This window comes from Borostomias antarcticus, assembly GCF_949987555.1.
Source record: "Borostomias antarcticus genome assembly, chromosome: 2".
Classification (NCBI taxonomy): Eukaryota; Metazoa; Chordata; class Actinopteri; order Stomiiformes; family Stomiidae; genus Borostomias; species Borostomias antarcticus.
This window is the reverse complement of record NC_140235.1, coordinates 19172006-19193319: the sequence shown is the minus strand read 5'-3', so window position 1 is coordinate 19193319 and position 21314 is coordinate 19172006. Positions and strand designations below refer to the sequence as shown.

Genomic DNA, 21314 nt, shown 5'->3' with positions numbered 1-21314 from the left:
CGGAGCTGGTTAGCGGAACCGTGTTCAGGTGTGCGGGGGTGATCACGTCGGAGGGCGCGCAGGGCGCGCGCTGAAGTGGAAGGCCGTGGCGCGCGCTACGGGAACGGTGGTGGGAGCTGGAGAGCGCCCAGGCGGAGGCGGAGCCGTAACACAAACTCCAGAGAATTAATGGCTGACGCCAGCAAGGAGGGAGTTGCAGTAGTCCAGGCGGGAAATGACAAGAGCCTGGATGAGCACCTGCACCATTTCGTCAGTAAGGAAACAACGATTCCTGCTGATGTTCTGGAGCAGGAATCAGCAAGAGTGTGTAACGGATGTGATATGTGCCGAGAATGACAGTCGGTCGTCCATGGACACACCCAGATTTCTCTCAGTGCGTCACCACTGTGCTGTCAATGATGATGGAGCAGGCAGCCTTTTCCCAGGAGGAACAGCAGCTCAGTCTTGTCCAGGTTGAGCTTGAGGTGATGTGTCATCATCCACTCCGAGATGTCAGCCAAGCACGCAACAATGCGTGCCTCCACTTGTGTGTCAGAGAGGGGAAATGACAGGACCAGCTGGGTGCCATCGGCTTAACAGTGGTAGGAGAAGCCATGCGAGCGAATGACAGAACCCAGAGATGTACTGTAGTGTAGAGAGAAAAAAGAAGAGGTCCCAGGAATGACCCTTGTGGAACTCCTGTAGTCAGACTACGTGGTTCCGACACAGACCCTCTCCGAGCCACCTGGTAGGAGCGACCTGTCAGGTAGGATGCAAACTGGGAGCCTTTGGAGTTGCTAGGTGCGGGACAATGAAGGGATCGACGTTATGTCAATCTTGAAATAAAAAAGTGAATTGGACAGTCAAATCCATCTTCTCCTCTACTGAACCACACTTGGCAGATGAAACAGCAAACTTGTTGTCCCCCACCCATGATGCATGTTCCTTTGTGGTAATGAAGAAGTGGAAACGTGGTATTTTCTTAATGAATTGGAATATATTAAATGTTTTAAGTGTTATTAATGTTATGTGCATAGTAGGCCAATTTAACCCTTGGGGCTGTAAACTCTAGAGACGTAAAAGGGCCCCTGAGCACTTTCTTTCAATTCTGGAAATCCAGGAAACAAACAACTCTCCTCAATAGCCTGGAAATGATGCAATATGCACCAGTCAGTTTACTTTAGTGTAGTTTATTAGACAGTAGTTGAAATACATGATAAAGCAAGACATGCATCATAAAAATGTCAAGGATGGCACAAAAAAATCAGACTTATTTTCGTTGTGGTCGTTGGTCTCGGCACTTAACAATACAGTACAATACAGTTTTTTGCTTGTGTTGTGGCAACACGAATCAGATGTTGTTATGCCGTTCCTGCATTTGTAAAATGTCTACAGCTAATTGAAAGGATTCAGTGTACTGTAGTACTGTAGGGGCGGCTGTAGCTCAGTTGGTAGAGCGGGTCGATCAATGATTGAAGGGTCAGTGGTTCGAATCCCAGCTCCGACTGTCCACATGTCGAAGTGTCCTTGAGCAAGACACCTAACCCCAAAATTGCTCCCAATGAGCAGGTTAGCACCTTGCATGGCAGCTACTGCCGTTGGTGTGTGAATGTGTGTGTGAAGGCCATTGTAAAGCGCTTTGAGTGCCGCTAAGGTGGAAAAGCGCTATATAAGTGTAGTCCATTTACCATTTGTAGTATAATACATGAGTTGCTACTGTCCATTGGATTTAATTCACCATGTTTGTCATTCCGAGAGACGCTTGTTCTGTCTTTCACTTATTGTTGATGCGGAGTAGCCATCTTGATTGACGTCAGCAGCTGACGTTGATGAAGTCGGGATAGATTGTTTATCCCAAGTAATATGTCGGAAATCCCGAGTTCAGGTGATGTATTGATGATGGGTTTGACGTTGAACAAGAGGATCTCTACGTTTCCGATACAAATGGAATGCAGCATCAATCTGCCTAAGCCAGCTTGCTCCGTTTGCCGAGCCCTCATCAGGACAGATTCCTTCCGTCTGGGAAACATAGCGTTATTGTAATTGTCTGTGTTATTATGCGGCAGCTCTGTCACTGTCAGACAGTCGATCAGTGCAGGCCTCCGAAACCCTTATCGTCTCTGTCTCAATAAAAGACGACTTCTTAATCTATACCACACCCGCCTCACTCTTTAACAGAGTAAGTGATTAGGTGGTTTGGCAGGAGACGGCTGTAGCTCAGTTGGTAGAGCGGGTCGTTCAGTGATCGAAGGGTCAGTGGTTCGAATCCCAGCTCCAACTGTCCACATGTCGAAGTGTCCTTGAGCAAGACACATAACCCCAAATTGCTCCCAATGAGCAGGTTAGCACCTTGCATGGCAGCTACCGCCATTGGTGTGTGAATGTGTGTGTGAATGGATGAATGAGAGGTCATTGTAAAGCGCTTTGAGTGCCGCTAAGGTGGAAAAGCGCTATATAAATGCAGTCCATTTACCTACAGTAACCATACACTAGTAAACGCTTTGCTTCTAACAGACAGCTGAATCTTATTGTCTGTGTTCTGGTAGACAGACAATTCATATTGTCTGCTACTTTTAGCACTCACAGTTTGCCAATGCATGTCATTCATTTCACATTACAGAAATAATACACAAGTCAGGAAAGATGTAGTGTCAGTAATTAAGTTTAATAATAATATTTCATACCAAAGTCAATAATTAGATTGATAACATTGAGGCCCTATTTGGCATGAAGTGCCCCACTGAACCACTGTGGAAATTGACCTGTGAAACTGTGTGACATACCGTTAGTCACATTCAAAATGTCAAAGCTTTATTAGATATGATTCCGTCGTGCTGAGGCAGCACCATGGGAAATTCAGAGAGCATTAACCAGTATAATCCCTGTCTTCTGGGCACTAAAACCTCCCACATGAATGTAAAACAGTTAATGTGACTGTGAGAGTTCAGAGCTCCCAGGTTAGTGGGTGAGAGCTCTCATGACTGTGATGTTATGCTAATTTAATGATCCTTGTAGCACCCGATAATGTAATAATCAACCGATAATGTAATAACGCCTGATAATGTAATAAAAGTTTGACTTAAGTCAATCGAAAATGTAATAAAACCTGATAATGTAATAACTTAACCAATAATGTAATAAAATGTCCTGACTGATAATGTAATACCATTTTTCTGATAATGTAATACCTTATTACATTATTGGTCAAGTTATTACATTATCAGGTGGGTCTTTTTTTTTCAAAACTGGTAATGTAATACTTTACTGATAATGTAATAATTTAAAAAGTGAATGAATAATACTGTTAGGGTACTTTGTGGTATACTTTGGCGTACGCTGTGGTACTTGTGGTATACTTTGGTGTGTCTCATGATACTTTGCAGTATACTTTGGGGTGCTTTGAGGTACTTTGTGGTATACTTTGGGGTACTCTGTGGTATACTTTTCAGTACTTTGCAGTACTTTGTGGTATACTTTGGGGTACACAGCAATACTTTGCAGTACTCTGCAGTATACTTTGGGGTACTTTGAGGTACTCTGCGGGAATACTTTGAGGTACTTTGTGGTGTGCTTTGGAGTACTTTGCGGTACTTAGTGGTATACTTTGGGGTACTTTGTAGTACTTTGCAGTACTTTGCAGTACTTTGTGGTATACTTTGGGGTACACAGCAATACTTTGCAGTACTCTGCAGTATACTTTGGGGTACTTTGAGGTACTTTGCGGTACTCTGCGGAATACTTTGAGGTACTTTGTGGTGTGCTTTGGAGTACTTTGCGGTACTAAGTGGTATACTTTGGGGTACTTTGTAGTACTTTGCAGTACTTTGTGGTATACTTTGGGGTACACAGCAATACTTTTCAGTACTCTGCAGTATACTTCGGGGTACTTTGAGGTACTTTGTGGTACTCTGCAGAATACTTTGAGGTACTTTGTGGTGTGCTTTGGAGTACTTTGTGGTACTTGTGGTATACGTTGGGGTACTCTGTGGTATACTTTGCAGTACTTTGCAGTATACTTTGGGGTACTTTGAGGTACTTTGATATTTTGCAGTAGTTTGCAGTAAACGTTGGGGTACTTTGCAGTACTTTGCGGTACTTTGCGGAATACTTTGAGGTACTTTGTGGTCTGCTTTGGAGTACTTTGCGGTACTCTGCAGTACTTTGCAGTAAGCTTTGGGTACTTTGCGTTATACTTTGGAGTACTTTGAAGTACTTTGTGGTATACATTGAGGTACTTACCTATACTTTGCAGTAATGTGTGGTAATTTGTGGTATACAGAGGTACTTTTCAGTATGCTTTGGGGTACTTTGTGGTACTTTGCTGTATACTTTGGGGTACTTTGCTGTATACTTTGGAGTACTTTGCGCTATACTTTGGAGTACTTTGTGGTATACTTTGGAGTACTTTGAGATACTTAGTGATTAGTAGGGCCCTTCAAAAAGGGGTTCAGTATTTTATCTTAGCCTATATAGTAGGAGACAGGAACTGATTTAATTCTATGAATTGAAAGCAAAGTGTATGAGGCAAATTATGTGAGGCTGCTGTCCATCGACTATATTTCAGATTGCAATACCATAACTCCCCATACTCATCTCCAAACGCAGGATGGAGATTGGAGATTAAACCCTTCCTGCACAGGTGGATCCTCAACTTCCTGACGGGCAGACCTCAGGGGGCGAGAGTGGGCATCATCTTCTCTCACCCTAAACACTGGAGAAAGTCACCCTCTCACCTTCAACACTGGGCTGTTTCATATCCTCTGTACAAACACGACTGCATAGTTACCTACAATTCCAGCTCAATTATCAATTCACTGATGACACAGCTGCGGTAGGCCTGATCTCCAACAATAATGAGAAGGCCTACTTGGAGGAGGTGGCATGCCAAACTAAATGTTGTCAGGACAACAACCTCCACCTGAATGTCAGTAAGATAATGGAGATGCTAGTGGACTACAGCAGGAAGCAGGAAGATGAAAGTGATTCTAGTGGACTAGCAGGAAGCAGGAGCGGCCAATTGCCTGAACAACAGTAGGACCCCTGTGGAGACAGTGTATTTACAAGTACAGTATATTGATGTACAGATCACCAGACATGGACAAAAAACATTCCTGTATATGCATGATTGAGAGGGTGTCTGACTGAGAACATCAACACTACCAACATGCTATGGAAGCAACACCATGCAGGACAAGTCACTGTAGAGAGTGTTTGGTCAGCAGAACATATCTCCCACACCTCCAGGACATCGACACACGGGGCTGCAGGACCAAGGTCAGGAGAATGTTGAAACATCCCAGCCACCCGGACAACAGCCTCTTCTCTCTGCTCAGGTACTGCCTACTGAAGAAGATCAACTCACAGAGGCTCAGAAGAAGCTTCTACCTTCAGACCATCCACATCCGGAATGAGTTCACTCTGCTCATCTCTGTCCTTAACTCAGTACTATACTCTGCACAACAGCACTGTATATTTATACCTGCTAGATTATAAAAATCTACATTCTGTAAATAAACATGAATATACATACATTTATTCTCTCTAGATCCATATGTATACTTCTCTATTTAGGTGAACTGTCCAATTTAATATGTCATCTCAGCTAATTTTATTTCATTCCATTAATAAATATTTTATATTTTGGACTTGGTTTACATATTTATATGTTTGGTGTGTATAGTACGTTTCTCCTTTTTACTTTGCCTAGTGTACATATTTAGCAGCTAGTGGAAACATCACTGCTCATTGTCAGGGTATGTTGCATGTTACCGATAAAACTTTGACTTGAATATGCTATGTTTACTCCTTCACCCTCTAAGTTCCCTAGATCATACAACATATTTTTATGCAATATTCGATGCATACTCTCTACTTTTCTTTGACTTTGTGGATGATAAGGGGAAATTTCATTGATCTTTACTTTAAGCTACTGCATGAGTTCCCTCAGCACCTTGGTCATTTTGGATTACTGTATGAGGACCATGTTTAATATAAATGTGGTTGTTTGTTTGGCTATTTCATTGCTACCTTTCCCTGTCAGCTGCTTAAGCCAGAAATATCTACTGAAGATGTCTGGCACCATTAGAATATATCTTTATGTGGCTTTGCCATACCATACTTTCAATCTATTCATATCTACAAGATCAATCTGGTGTCTGGTCTGGACATCCTTGATTAGCTTCAGGATGGGCTTGTCCACAAATCTGGCCTGAAGGTGCTGGTACTGTCTGGATTTATAGAGTAGGCCTACCTTAAATTCTGTCCTCACTAATTCTGTCCTCATTAATGTAATGCCTGTGTAGGCTAGTGTAATTATGATTTTTAAAACATCTATGGCTATCCGAAAAACTGGAATAACATGATATAAAGTTTGGATAAACAAACGGGCAATGTGGCACTGAATGTCAGTTATTGTGTGCACCTCATTGGTTTTCCCCATAAACACATCTTCAGACCTCACTTCCATCCATTTGTCTCATGTGCTCTGGAGAGGTAGGTGACGTGAGGATAAAGGGTAGTTCATGCTAATAAGAAGTTGGTATGGTATTGCAATCTGAAATCTAGTCAATGGATAGCAGCTCTTAACTATAGTTGATGAACAGCAGCCTCACATAATTTGCCTCATACACTTTGCTTTCAATTCATATTATTAAATCTATGTCTTAAATTAAATCCTGTCTCTTACTATATAGGTTAAGATAAAATACTGAACCCCTTTTTGAAGGGCCCTACTAATCACCAAGTACCTCAAAGTACTCCAAAGTATACCACAAAGTACCGCAAAGTACTCCAAAGTAAAGCGCAAAGTACTGCAAAATATTGCAAAATACCAAAGTACCCCGAAGTATACAGCAAAGTACCCCAAAGTATACAGCAAAGTAGTACCTCAATGTATACCACAAAGTACCCCAAAGTATACTGCAAAGTACCCAAAGTTTACTGCAAAGTACTGCAAAGTACTACAAAGTACCCCAAAGTATACCACTAAGTACCGCAAAGTACTCCAAAGCACACCACAAAGTACCTCAAAGTATTCTGCAGAGTACCGCAAAGTACCTCAAAGTACCCCAAAGTATACTGCAGAGTACTGCAAAGTATTGCTGTGTACCCCAGGTATACCACAAAGTACTGCAAAGTACTACAAAGTACCCCAAAGTATACCACTTAGTACCGCAAAGTACTCCAAAGCACACCACAAAGTACCTCAAAGTATTCCGCAGAGTACCGCAAAGTACCTCAAAGTACCCCAAAGTATACCACAAAGTACTGCAAAGTACTGCAAAGTACTACAAAGTACCCCAAAGTATACCACTAAGTACCGCAAAGTACTCCAAAGCACACCACAAAGTACCTCAAAGTATTCCGCAGAGTACCTCAAAGTACCCCAAAGTATACTGCAGAGTACTGCAAAGTATTGCTGTGTACCCCAAAGTATACCACAAAGTACTGCAAAGTACTGAAAAGTATACCACAGAGTACCCCAAAGTATACCACAAAGTACCTCAAAGCACCCCAAAGTATACTGCAATGTATCATGAGACACACCAAAGTATACCACAAGTACCACAAAGTACGCTAAAGTATACCACAAAGTACCCTAACAGTATTATTCATTCACTTTTTAAATTATTACATTATCAGTCAAGTATTACATTACCAGTTTTGAAAAAAAAAGACCCACCTGATAATGTAATAACTTGACCAATAATGTAATAAGGTATTACATTATCAGAAAAATGGTATTACATTATCAGTCAGGACATTTTATTACATTATTGGTTAAGTTATTACATTATCAGGTTTTATTACATTTTCGATGGACTTAAGTCAAACTTTTATTACATTATCAGGCGTTATTACATTATCGGTTGATTATTACATTATCGGGTGCTACAATCCTCAATGGCTTCCTTCTGAAGGAAGGACCACCTCCAAACACATGGTCTCTACTTGTAGTTGTATGATGCTTAGTGTTTTTTGCTTAAAGGAAAATGCTCGTTTTTGACAACCTGGACCTTATTTACGACATATTATAAGAAGTTTGACTCACCGAGATCACTTTGGTGTTGTTCGGAGGCCTGTAGAAGAAATTTAAAATCCAGCGCGAGCCAGTATATCCATGTAATGGCGGCGCACGGGGCAACGGGAATGCAGTTTCTCAAAATCCATTTTCGGCCGCTAAACGGTTGTTTTCAGCAATCAGATTGGATGAATCGACAGTAGAGATTCCTCAACGCGAGGCATTGTTTCGGTTTTCAAATACGTGGTCTGTAGCCTCTGTAATATGATCTTTACACGCCTTTTCCCACTTGCTCCAGCACGCATGCGCACAGGCCAGCGCGCAGACTGGCTATTCTCCGGCTCACATTCTCTGCGCTACGATCGGATTGTTGCGGACGAATGACGACGACAATATTCTCGGCACCAACAACGATCGTAGCGCAGAGAATGTGAGCCGGAGAATAGCCAGTCTGCGCGCTGGCCTGTGCGCATGCGTGCTGGAGCAAGTGGGGAAAGGCGTGTAAAGATCATATTACAGAGGCTACAGACCACGTATTTGAAAACCGAAACAATGCCTCGCGTTGAGGAATCTCTACTGTCGATTCATCCAATCTGATTGCTGAAAACAACCGTTTAGCGGCCGAAAATGGATTTTGAGAAACTGCATTCCCGTTGCCCCGTGCGCCGCCATTACATGGATATACTGGCTCGCGCTGGATTTTACATTTCTTCTACAGGCCTCCGAACAACACCAAAGTGATCTCGGTGAGTCAAACTTCTTATAATATGTCGTAAATAAGGTCCAGGTTGTCAAAAACGAGCATTTTCCTTTAACATTTCAAAATAATGAGCACTGAAGCTTTGAGAGAAACTGTACTGAACAGCATTTTAAAAGCCTTGGTTCTCCTCACAGGCTACAACAATCTCACATCTCACACCTCTCTACCTCTCTACCTCTATCTCTCCACCTCTCCACCCCTCCACCTACACCTATCTCTTCCACTCTCTCCTCACAGGCTACAACAAAATTAGAAGTGTGAGAAATTAAACCACATCTCCACCTCTCTACCTCTCCACCTCTTTACCTCTACTTCTCTACCTCTCCACCTCTCTACCTCTTTACCTCTCTACCTCTACTTCTCTACCTCTCCACCTCTACCTCTCCATCTCTCTCTCCACCTCTCTACCTCTTTACCTCTCTACCTCTCCACCTCTCTATCTCTCCACCTTTCTACCTCTTTACCTCTCTACCTCTCCACCTCTCCACCTCTCTACCTCTCTACCTCTTTACCTCTCTACCTCTCCAACTCTCTACCTCTCCACCTCTCCACCTCTCTACCTCTCTATCTGTCCACCTCTTTACCTCTCCACCTCTCTACCCCTCTACCCCTCTACCTCTCTACCTCTCCACCTCTCTACCCCTCTACCTCTCTACCTCTCTACCTCTCTACCCCTCTACCCCTCTACCTCTCTACCTCTCTACCCCTCTACCTCTCTACCCCTCTACCCCTCCACCTCTCTACCTCTCTACCCCTCTTCCTCTCTACCTCTCCACCTCTCTACCTCTCTACCTCTCTACCCCTTTACCTCTCTACCCCTCTACCTCTCTACCTCTACCTCTTTACCTCTCTACCCCTCTACCTCTCTACCTCTCCACATCTCTACCTCTCTACCTCTCTACCTCTCTACCTCTCTACCCCTCTACCTCTCCACCTCTCTACCCCTCTACCCCTCCACCTCTCTACCTCTCTACCTTTCTACCCATCTTCCTCTCTACCTCTCCACCTCTCTACCTCTCCACCTCTCCACCTCTCTACCTCTCCACCTCTCTACCTCTACCTCTTTACCTCTCTACCCCTCTACCTCCCTACCTCTCTACCTCTCCACCTCTCTACCTCTCTACCTCTCTACCTCTCCACCTCTCTACCTCTCCACCTCTCTACCTCTCTACCTCTCTACCTTTCTACCTCTCCACCTCTATCTGTCAATCAATCAATCAAAGCTTTATTTATATAGCGCATTTCATACCCAGAGGCAACACAATGCGCTTTACAGAGAACAAGGTAGGTGGGCAGACATCCCACCCCTACATATTCCAGAGGGAAGCAAAAAAACAGTAATCACCCGGGGGCCAGATAAGTGAGCTGTAAAAATTCTTCCCTGACCCCTCTCAACGAGGCGATCGAGCAAGCTCCTGGAGTATGTTTGTCTACCGGCTAAGAACATTTATAGAGCAATAAATAACATTAAATTACATTTCCAGAGTAAGAGAGGCTAATAACATCATAGGAGAGACATGGCAAACATTGGTGTATGTCTGTGTGTGCATAAATGTGCCTGGGCCCAGGTAGAGGCAGGGTCAGGGGTAGGAGCGGGGTAGGAAAAGGATACGGACCCGGGTTAGGGTGAGGGGAAGGGGATCTGAGCCCAGGACTGGTGTCTGTCAGTGTGTGTGTGAGTGTGCCTGGGTCCAGGTAGAGGCAGGGGTCAGGGGTAGGGTGGGGGTAGGAAGAGGATACGGACCCGGGGTAGGGTGAGGGGAAGGGGGTACTGGACCCAGGCCTAAGGCCGGAAGTGGACTGTTGTATGTCTGTGTGTGCGTGTGTGTGTGTTAACTAATTTGCTACGACATCTGCAGCAGACACAGGGGTATCTATTGGACTCAGGGTGGTCTACTGGTGACAGTGGGGCATCCACTGGACCTGGTTAGAAGATAGGAGGGAGAGAGAGAGGCACTAGGGAGAGGGGAGGCAGAACAGGGTTAGTAGCACACGGAGCCATATATAGAGCAATACATTACGTCAAACTACATTTTCAGAGCAAGAAAGGCTAAGAGCATCATGGGAGAGGTGTGGCAAACACTAATGTGTGTCTGTGTGTGTGTGCGTGCCTGGGCCCCGATAGAGGCAGGGGTTGGGGTAGGGTGGGGGGTAGGAAAAGGATACGGACCCGGGTTAGGGTGAGGGGAAGGGGATCTGAGCCCAGGACTGGTGTATGTCAGTGTGTGTGTGAGTGTGCCTGGGTCCAGATAGAGGCAGGGGTCAGGGGTAGGGTGGGGGTAGGAAGAGGATACGGACCCGGGGTAGGGTGAGGGGAAGGGGGTACTGGGCCCAGGCCTAAAGCCGGAAGTGGACTGTTGTATGTCTGTGTGTACGTGTGTGTGTTAACTAATTTGTTACGACATCTGCAGCAGACACAGGGGTATCTATCGGTCTCAGGGTGGTCTGCTGGTAACAGTGGGGCATCCACTGGACCTGGTTAGAAGATAGGAGGGAGAGAGAGAGGCACTAGGGAGAGGGGAGGCAGAACAGGGTTAGTAGCACACAGAGCCATATATAGAGCAGTACATTACATCAAACTACATTTTTAGAGCAAGAAAGGATAAGAGCATCATGGGAGAGGTGTGGCAAACCCTGATGTGTGTCTGTGTGTTTGTGCGTGCCTGGGCCCAGATAGAGGCAGGGGTTGGGGTAGGGTGGGGGGTAGGAAAAGGATACGGACCCGGGTTAGGGTGAGGGGGAGGGGATCTGAGCCCAGGACTGGTGTATGTCTGTATGTGTGTGAGCGTGAGTGTAGGTGTGCCTGGGTCCAGTTAGAGGCAGGGGTCAGGGGTAGGGTTGGGGGTGGGAAAAGGATACGGACCCGGGGTAGGGTGAGGGGAAAGGGAACTGGGCCCAGGTCCAGGCCTAAGCTGGATGTGGACTGGTGTGTGTCTGTGTGTACGTGTGTGTTATAACTAAGTACTACAACATCCACAACTGACACGGGGGTATCTATTGTCTGCGGGCGACAGTGGGGCATCTACTGGACCAATGTATACAGAGGATTCACAGGTAGGTTTGAGGCTGCCTTTCTGTGTCTCAAGGTCCTGGCTAGTGATTGTAGGCTAGGTCGAAAAGGTATGTCTTGAGGTCTCGCTTGAAGACCTCCGTTGTTTCGGCCCTTCTTAGGCACTCTGTCTGTCCAGACAATCTGTCCACCTCTCTACCTCTTTACCTCTCTACCTCTCCACCTCTCTACCTCTACTTCTCTACCTCTCTACCTCTCTACCTCTATCTCTCCACCTCTCCACCTCTCTACCTCTCTACCTCTCTACCTCTCTACCTCTACTTCTCTACCTCTCTACCTCTATCTCTCCACCTCTCTACCTCTCCACCTCTCTACCTCTCCATGTCTTTACCTCTTCTACTATTATCTCTTTAACTCATCACATCTCCACCGCTCTACCTCTACTGCTCTGTCTCTCCCTCTCTCTTCCATGTCTCTACCTCACCACAGACGGAGAATGAGCTGAGGGAGGTGTGGAACCGGACGGGGAACCAGGGGAACCAGTGGAACCAGGCAGAGGTTCCTCTGAGGAAGCTGAGGAACTTTGAGGTCATCTTCGAGGGGGTGCGTTCCAGAGACGTGAGTGGAGGGGCCGCCCTGGATGACCTGGAGTTCATAGACTGTGCCCCCAGTGAGTGAGAAACACACATGCACGCACACATACACACACAGACACACACACATACACACATACACACACAGACACATACACACATACACACACACACACACACACACACACACACGCACATACACACACACGCACACAGACGTGAGTTTATAGACTACCGTTTGTGCAGTTTTCGTGTTCTATGCTGCCTAGCTAGGGTTGTAAATCTCAATCTGAGATAAAGGCTTACTGAAACGTCCACAGGAAATATACTTCATGAAAGATATCTGTCCTCACATGCTGTACGAATCTCCGAATGGCTGAATAGAAAACATGCGTTTTGCTACGGCCTCAGTCAAAGCGGTGTCCTGAGGAGCCACGGTGGGGGGTAACCTCTTCATCTGTCTTTGAATATGACCGGACACAGATTACAGCTCCTGAGGTCAGGCTGATAGACAAAAGGGGGCCTTTTGGATGTGAAAATAGGTGAGCTCGCTCCACAGCTTTTAGGATTCCTCAGAGGATGACGATCTGAATAATTGCCATGCGAGGAAGTAGACAAATTAAATTTCAGTCTTGTCACCGACATTTCCCCGGGATTGGAGCTGAAGCTGTGAAGCACACCGAAAGCGCTCAACAGCACCTGCATAATGTGGATTAAATTAAGCTTCTCCGGCAGCATGTAGACATGTCTCCTTGTTAAATCTGTATCCCCATGGTGCGACTTATCACATTTTCAGCAGCCATGGAATAGAAAGAGCTTTCATTGATTTGAACTTGTTTTGCTGCTCAGGTCAAAAACACTTTCCCTGACATGATGACATGCCACTGACATTAATGTGCCAACCATATGGTAATACATACTGCACACATACTGCACACACACACACACACACGCACACACACACACACACACACACACACACACACACACACACACACACACACACACAGGGGATCAAACATTAAACACGCCTTGGCTGAAGTCTGAGCAGTGAGTGGCATCTGTCCAGACCCCTGTAAAGACCCCCTCTGTAGCTCTCTCTCTCTGTCTCTGTCTCTGTCTCTGTCTCTCTCTCTCACACACACACACACACACACACACACACACACACACACACACACGCACATATACACACACACTTGTACAGTCTCACACACACGCACACACACACACACACTTGCACAGTGCACAGGTACGTGTGTTGGTTTGTCTTCACAAACTGGAGTAGGTCTTGGCTTTCTGGATCACGTGCGCACACACACACACTCGCACACACACACACACACACACACACACACACACACACACACACACACACACACACACACACACACACACACACACACACCAGATCCAGCTGATCCCTGTCTTTGATGCTGTGTTCTCTGCAGGAGCAGCCTTTGATTACAGTGTAGCAGAGCAGAAGAGAGATAGAGAGAGAGAGAGAGAGATAGTTAAAGAGATAGATGGAGAGTAGAGCAGAGGAGAAAGATAGAGAGAGCAGAGGATAACAGAGAGAGAGGGAGAGAGATGTTCTATTGTCCTCCTGAGCTACATGGTAAATGGAGTGAAGTGCACTTTTATAGCGCTTTTATCCAAAGTGCTTTACAATAGTGTCTCATTCACCCATTCACACACACAACAATGGTGGCAGCTAGCCTGCACTTTGGAAGCAATTTGGGATTCTGTGTCCTGCCCAAGGACACTTTAAGATGTGGACAGGAGGAGCCGGGATTCGAACCGCCGACCCAGCCATTGGACGACCCACTCTGAGCTACGGCCGCCCCCACATCTCACCAAATTACATCCTCCTGTGATCAGTAAAACAGGGCCTTCGGGTCCACTGTGACCCTGCACCTGTGTGTCTGGGTACGTTTCAGGCGCGGTGGTGCCAGCCTCGTGCCCGGCGGTCACGGACTTCGTGTGCCACGGCGGAGCGTCGGACTGTGTCGAGTCCCACCTGGTGTGTGACGGCAAGGCGGACTGCGCGGATGAGTCAGACGAGATGGACTGTGGTGAGAGAGGGAAGGGCAGAGCCGCCTTGAAATGTCGCCGAAACATCGCCCTGTCCACACACACACGGGTATTTTTGAAACCGGGGGTTTACCTTAACCTGTCCACATGAAAACGCAAAAACACACTGTCGCTGGCTCATTCTGTTCGATGGTGCCATGGTAACGAGGCTGTAACACACACATCAAATAGGCTGCTTGCTGTCACATTCACTTTCGGACTTCTGCTCCTCTCCAACTTTGATTTTAAGCCCTTAATTCTCCAGGAGAAAACACAAGAGGAACAGCATTTTGGTAACCGAGAGCTGTAGAGTTGTGTGGTTGAGTCCACAGGGTTCTCACTACGGTGATGTAAACAGGAAGTAACAGCGACATAAAAACAAGCCCAAAACACCGGTTTTCTTGTCCACATGACAACACTGAAAGTGAAGTTTCTAAAAATGTTCACCCAGGACAGAGTTAAAGAAGAACCTCCAAAAAAAGAGTCTGGTTTCAGTGACCTAGAACGCCGTTTGCGTGTGGATGGAAGGCCAAACCACATGGAAAAATGCCCGGTTTCAAAAATACCTGTTTGAGGGCCACACGGACTCATCTGCACCTCTGTTCTCCTCACCCATATCTCTCTCCCTCCTCTCTCTCTCTCCCTCTCTTTCACTCTACATCTTTCTCTCTCTCACTCTACATCTTTCTCTCTCTCTCTCTCTCTCTCTCTCTCTCTCTCTCTCTCTCTCCCTCCCTCCCTCCATCCCAGGCCACATAGTTGGCCTGCCAGGTGCCTGTAACTTCAACATGCCTGAGGACCAATGGGAACAGACTTGCCGGCTGTCTCAGGACCCTGACGATGACTTTGATTGGAGGATCGGCAAGAAGAGTGACAGCCCTTGGACGGGACCCCACAGTGACCACAGTCCAGGTCAGTCTCTCATATACCCCGGTTACACTACAGTAGAGTACAACAGTCAGTAGAGTTTATTAGGGTACAATAAAGTCTGCCTGAGCTCACAGGCTGCAGGCAGAGCCGGTTGAATAACGCACAATAGAGTCTGGGGTTGGAGGAAAAGCTCTACCTGCCTTCTGAGTCACGCTTATTAGCTTGGTGTGCAGCACCACACAGGAAGCAATTTCTGGGGGGGATGTGAGGTGATCAGAACAGAAAGGCCAAACAACAGTGTTCCCAGGCAACAAGATGATTTCCTGACAGGAAATTCAGGCATTCTTCTGTTTATTGGCAATCTTAAGTGATGTTTAGGATGAACGGTGTGTGTGTTCTTTGTTTTACACTGTTGAAAACAGATTGTTACGCTGTTATCTAATGCAGTACATCATCACAAAGTGACATATTACTGTGGACAAGGACAGATCAGTGATTTGTAAGAGGGACACACACACACACACACACACAACCTGAGCACCATCCCAAAGATATAATTTTTCCATGTCTAGCAAAGATGTACTGTAACTGCAACCACACAGACACACCCCCACACACACACACACACACACACACACACACCGGGGAGTGTCTCCACCATACATCTCATTGATCGCTGAGATGAATGTGGACACCAGCCAGAGCAATATGTCAGGGACTGACCTTATGCCTTATGACCCACTGTGCTGTAGATCAATAGGTCTAGTGATCCGTATCACACACACACACACACACACACACACAAATATACCGAGCTCTTGGGAGCACGTTGACAGAACATAGCACACCAGACAAAGGGAGCAGTCGACTTCACTAGGTTAGGAGATAACAGACTTTGCGGAGGGAGAGAAGGAAGGTTTATGAAGCCATCCGCTGACAAATCAAACCCTTCTTCTGTGTTTACATTGAGCACAGACCTCCACCCCTGAATGCATTCCGTGGCTCTGTGCCAAAATTGAAAGGGTTCTAAACTGGCCCATGCTACACCCCTCCACCGAGTTTTATGAAAAGCAGTCTGGTAGTTTTTGTGTAATCTTAGTCCAAAAAATGACTGGAGGTGAATGGCCGTCTGGGCCGTGTTCAGGGGGCTCGTGATTCACTGGGGCGGAGGTAAAAATGACTGGAGGTGAATGGTATTTGGCTGGCTCCTCGGGTCACAGCCAGCGGGGGGCAGTGTGGTGCAGACTGACGGGGGGGAGGGGAGGGGGGGGGGGCAGCACAATACAACGACTCAACGCAAAATGCTATAGCACTCTACGCTACGCTACACGACGCAGCACAACTCCTCTGCCTCCCAGACGTTAAAAACACAGACAACCAAACTCCATGGTATTCATAAATATCTCCGTCATGGTGAAGTACATCTCTGTGTGTCCAGGAGGCGGAGGAGGAGGAGGAGGAGGAGGAGGAGGTTACCTGTTCGTCCACTCGGCCATCCAGAGGGAGGGCGACGTTGCCAGGGTGACGACCTGGAGCCCATTCCCGGCCAGCATCGGCCAGTGCCGCCTGAGGTTTTGGTTCTGCATGTTTGGGTCCGACAGGATGGGCACTCTGAAGGTGACTGACCGCGGGGACGCTCTCACCCTGACCCATGTCCCTGGTATTCTAGAATAATACTTCATACATTTTAGGTTATGTCATACAGGTCGGTTCGCTGGACACAGACGGAAGACGTTTGACTTGTACTATATGTTTATGGCTGAGAACCCCCTTCCTACATTTTAGTCCGAACGGGGATTGATCTGTGTCCAGGAAACTGTCCGCTAGCCTCTCAGGTCGAAGCTGGTCTCTGTCCTGCATGTCTATGGTTGACCAAGCCATGTCTGAGACAGTGTCACACAGTGGATTCCCTTGTTGACGGTCTCCATCTGGATCCCCCCCCGGCAGGTCTACACCGTCGGACCCAGCGGCGCCAGCCTGCTGATGTGGGCCACCAGCGGCAACCACGGCGCCCGGTGGACCTACGCCAGCGTGGTCCTGTCCAACCCGGCGCCCTTCAGGGTGGCCTTCCAGGCCGAGGTGGGCGGGGACATGTTCACGGACATCGCCCTGGACGACATCTCCTACACCGCAGAGTGCCTGGCGGGAGGTAAGACTTGCCCTTCGCTCTCTCTCTCTCTCTCTCTCCCTCCCTCTCCGTCTCTCTGTCTCTACCTCTGTCTCCATCTCTCTCGTCACCTCCTCTCACCCCAATTTTCTCGTTCTTCTACATTCGCAATTCCCTTCTCTCTCTCTCTCTCTCTCCTCCCTCTCTCCCACCACTCTCTCTGTCTCTCTCCCTCTCTCCCCTCTCTCCCCTCTCTCTCTCTCATCCCCTCCCTTCTCTTTTCTCCAACCACACCTCAATCTGCTCCTCCTTTCGGCTCATTCTGTCTGTCCTCTGCTCCCATCTTCCCCTCACTCCATTCCTTCATTCTTCTCCATTCTCATTCTCCCCCTCTCTCTCCCTCCCTCCCTCCCTCCACCCCTTCTCCCTCCCTGTCTGTGAAGTGTTTCATTGTGCAGGTGGGGGGGGGGTCTAGTGAATTAATGGAGCTTGTTGCCCCCTAGGCTCATATAAATTCACGGTGGAGTCTAGGTCAGCGCTGGGGGGGACCAGAGAGCAACGGGGGAGGAAAGCAATTACATTTGTATTGTGTCCCCCCCCCCCCAACCTCTCCCTCCTTTTCTCCCTCTCTCCTCCTGTCCATCTAGCCGCCTGTCTGCATCCTCCCTCTCTCTCCAAACCACCCAGACCACCCTTAGTGGTCAGACGCACGCGCACGCACACACACACACACATACCCACACACACATACCCACACACACACATACCCACACACACATACCCACACACACACACCCACACACACATACCCACACACACACACCCACACACACATACCCACACACACATACCCACACACACACATACCCACACACACACATACACACACACACACATACCCACACACACATACCCACACACACACACCCACACACACACACACACACATACCCACACACACATACCCACACACACACATACCCACACACACACACACATACCCACACACACACACACACCCACACACACATACTCACACACACATACCCACACACACACACCCACACACACACTCACACACACACATACCCACACACCATTAAAGCAGCTGTGTTTGCTCAGATATACTGGTTAGATAGTCATTGGTCAACACAAACACAGCGGAGGTTTCCAGACTGTTGTTCAAGGATCTTTGCTGCGTGTGGACTAGAAAGCGGTACATGACAGTCACGTTTAGCGGTGAACCTTGTGTTTGCAGTTCACAGCATTTGTGGGGATGAGTTTGTGCGATCTAGGAGGTGTATATTATGTAATCCAAGTGCTGAGTTGAAGTGGTTAAACCCCACTCCTTAGTACAGTATAAATACCCCAACGAATCGCTAGCTTTTTGGCCGTTTGCTGGCTAAAGCGGTGTTCACGAGAGGTGGTCATGTGCGTTGGCGAGTCAGAAGACCCGAGATCAAAGCTAGCATGGGCGAAATCTGTTGTCCACCCAATCAGATTCAATCCAGCCTACGTGAAACAACAACCTAGCAACCGCCCCACCGAAGACGAGTGTAATTGGTTTAAAAAGAAAAAAGAAGATTGTGTTTCTCCTATCCCTGAAGGGTAATGAGTCCAGCCAGATCTTTCTGCAGCGCTGCCACAGCGTTAAACAAAATGGGGAGATCTGGCTATACGAGACTAGGGTGGAAGTGATACTAATGTGTGTGTGTGTGTGTGTGTGTGTGTGTGTGTGTGTGTGTGTGTGTGTGTGTGTGTGTGTGTGTGTGTGTGTGTGTGTGTGTGTGTGTGTGCTTGTGTGTGCGCGTGCGTGCGTGCGTGCATACACGTGTGTGTGTGTGTTTGTATGTGCTTGCGTGCATGCACGTGTGTGTGTTTGTGTTTGTATGTGCATGCACGTGTGTGTGTGTGTGTTTGTATGTGCATGCACGTGTGTGTGTGTGTGTGTGTGTGTGTGTGTGTGCATGCATGCACGTGTGTGTGTGTGTGTGTGTGTGCTTTTCCCCAGTCCCGGTGACCCCCCAGCCCCTGACCTGTGAGACGGGTCAGTTCCAGTGTGCGTACTCCTTCCAGTGCGTCCCTCTGAGCTGGCGCTGCGACAGGGAGGTCGACTGCGCCGACCAATCAGACGAGGAGCTCTGCCCCGGCGTGGTGCCCGGCACCGTGCCCCCCCAGGGCGGGTGCCCCCCGGACCAGTTCCAGTGTTCGGACCGTCGGTGCCTGGCCTCTGTCCTGCGCTGCGACTGGGTCCCAGACTGCCCCCTCGGAGAGGACGAATACGGCTGCCGTAAGGGTCCCCCACATCTGTGTGTGTGTGTGTGCGTGTGTGTGTGTGTGTGTGTGTTTGTTGTGCCTGTGGGCAGGGCTGAAAATTAACACCTGCCACCGGCCAAATGCAGGTAAAATTTCCAATTGGCGACTAGATTTCGGAAGGCTATCTGAAAAAAATATATACTTGATCGGTAGATTTTTTCATCTACAGTCCCCTTGGCAGGTGACTCACCGTGAGCCAAAAAGTTAATTTTCACCCCTGCCTGTGGGTATATGTACTGTAGACAGAGGCCGTGTGTGTGTGTGCTTGTGTGTTGCGATGTATCTACAAAATGGATTTCTCCACCATAGCTCCCCTCTCTCTCTCTCTCTCTCTCTCTCTCTCTCTCTCTCTCACACACACACACACACACACACACACACAGATGTACGTATGTGAGCAGGGGGCCATGGACTGAGCTGGACTGGTGCGAGCTCTTAGTCAGTCGCCTTGTATTAAATAATTTGTGGATGGTGATTTATGAACCGAGCATGCTCTCTCTCTCTCTCTCTCTCTCTCAACCTCCCTCTCTCTCTCTCTCTCTACCTCTCTACCTCTCTCTCTCTCTCTCTCTCTCTATCTCTATCTCTCTCTCTCTCTCAGTCACCCCGTTGTCCTTCCCTGTTCCTCCATCTCAGTCTGTTTTGCGTCTCTCTCCTCTCTCCTCTCTCCAGCCCTGTTGCAGTGTGCGGCTGGCGAGCTGGTCTGCGAGGGCTCCTACGGCTGCATCCCCCGCCGCCAACGCTGCGACGGCGCCGTCCACTGCTTGCCCTTCCGCTCCGACGAGTCCAGCTGCCATGGTAACGCCAGACCGCCGCCGATTCGTTCCCTCTCTCTCTCTCTCTCCCTCACTTTTCTCTCTCTCTCTCTCTCCCTCTATCTCTCTCTCCCCCTCTCTCCAATCAGCGTGTTTGTTGGGCTTGAAATTACAGTGAAGCCAGTGTTCTGGAGTGGGTTAAGCCGCCCGGCGAAGGCGTGTTGTAACTTGGTGAGCGCCGGGGCGCTGGGTGTGGGGATGAGCGCTGGGATTTATTAATATTTTCCCTCTTGCTGCTTGAAAAAAAAACATCTACGCATTTCCCATTTTTATTATTTTCCTGTCCTAACTGTTCCATTTGTGGCTGCGCTCCGACGACACGCGGCTCTCTGGGTGTCCAGCTGAAGTGCTGCCCGGGCCGAGTCTCACAGTGTACACGTCTGCTCTGGGCCAACGTAAGCAGCAACCCTGAGGACGCTTCGAGCGCGGTGGTTCTTTCAGAACACACCTCATAGGTCACCGTGGCCTCTGCCAAAACCGCTTGTACCACCACAGCTTTTCTGCTGTCACCGAGGAATTACCCCAAACCGCCTTTTTGGGAGACGTCCACCTGAAGTAGTTCGCTACCACACAATTGGACAAGATGGCGTACAGTGATACAGCCACTAGAACACGATGATTATCAATCAGAAAATCTCACAATTGGTTTTGCACACCGTGTAAACCACTTCTGAGCAGTTTATGGGTGAAGGGCTTTCACAGAGGGAAGCATGGTGAAGGTTTGGGTCCAGGAGCTAAATTGCTGTTTTGATAATATCTCTGGAGAACATT

At 47.7% G+C, this 21314-nt stretch overlaps 1 protein-coding gene across 1 annotated transcript in view; it reads left to right on the top strand.

The window, feature by feature from the left end:
* Nucleotides 1-20955, top strand: part of malrd1 (MAM and LDL receptor class A domain containing 1) — a gene marked incomplete at both ends in the record, with an annotated part of 86237 nt that extends 65282 nt beyond the window's left edge. Inside the window, 8 exons of the mRNA XM_084453588.1 lie at nt 12259-12439; nt 14303-14437; nt 15186-15347; nt 16765-16922; nt 17253-17454; nt 19424-19702; nt 20401-20526; nt 20885-20955. Coding sequence (XP_084309714.1) covers nt 12259-12439; nt 14303-14437; nt 15186-15347; nt 16765-16922; nt 17253-17454; nt 19424-19702; nt 20401-20526; nt 20885-20955 — 1314 coding nt within the window. The remainder of the gene's footprint in view (nt 1-12258; nt 12440-14302; nt 14438-15185; nt 15348-16764; nt 16923-17252; nt 17455-19423; nt 19703-20400; nt 20527-20884) is intronic.
* Between the last annotated feature and the right edge of the window lie 359 nt (nt 20956-21314).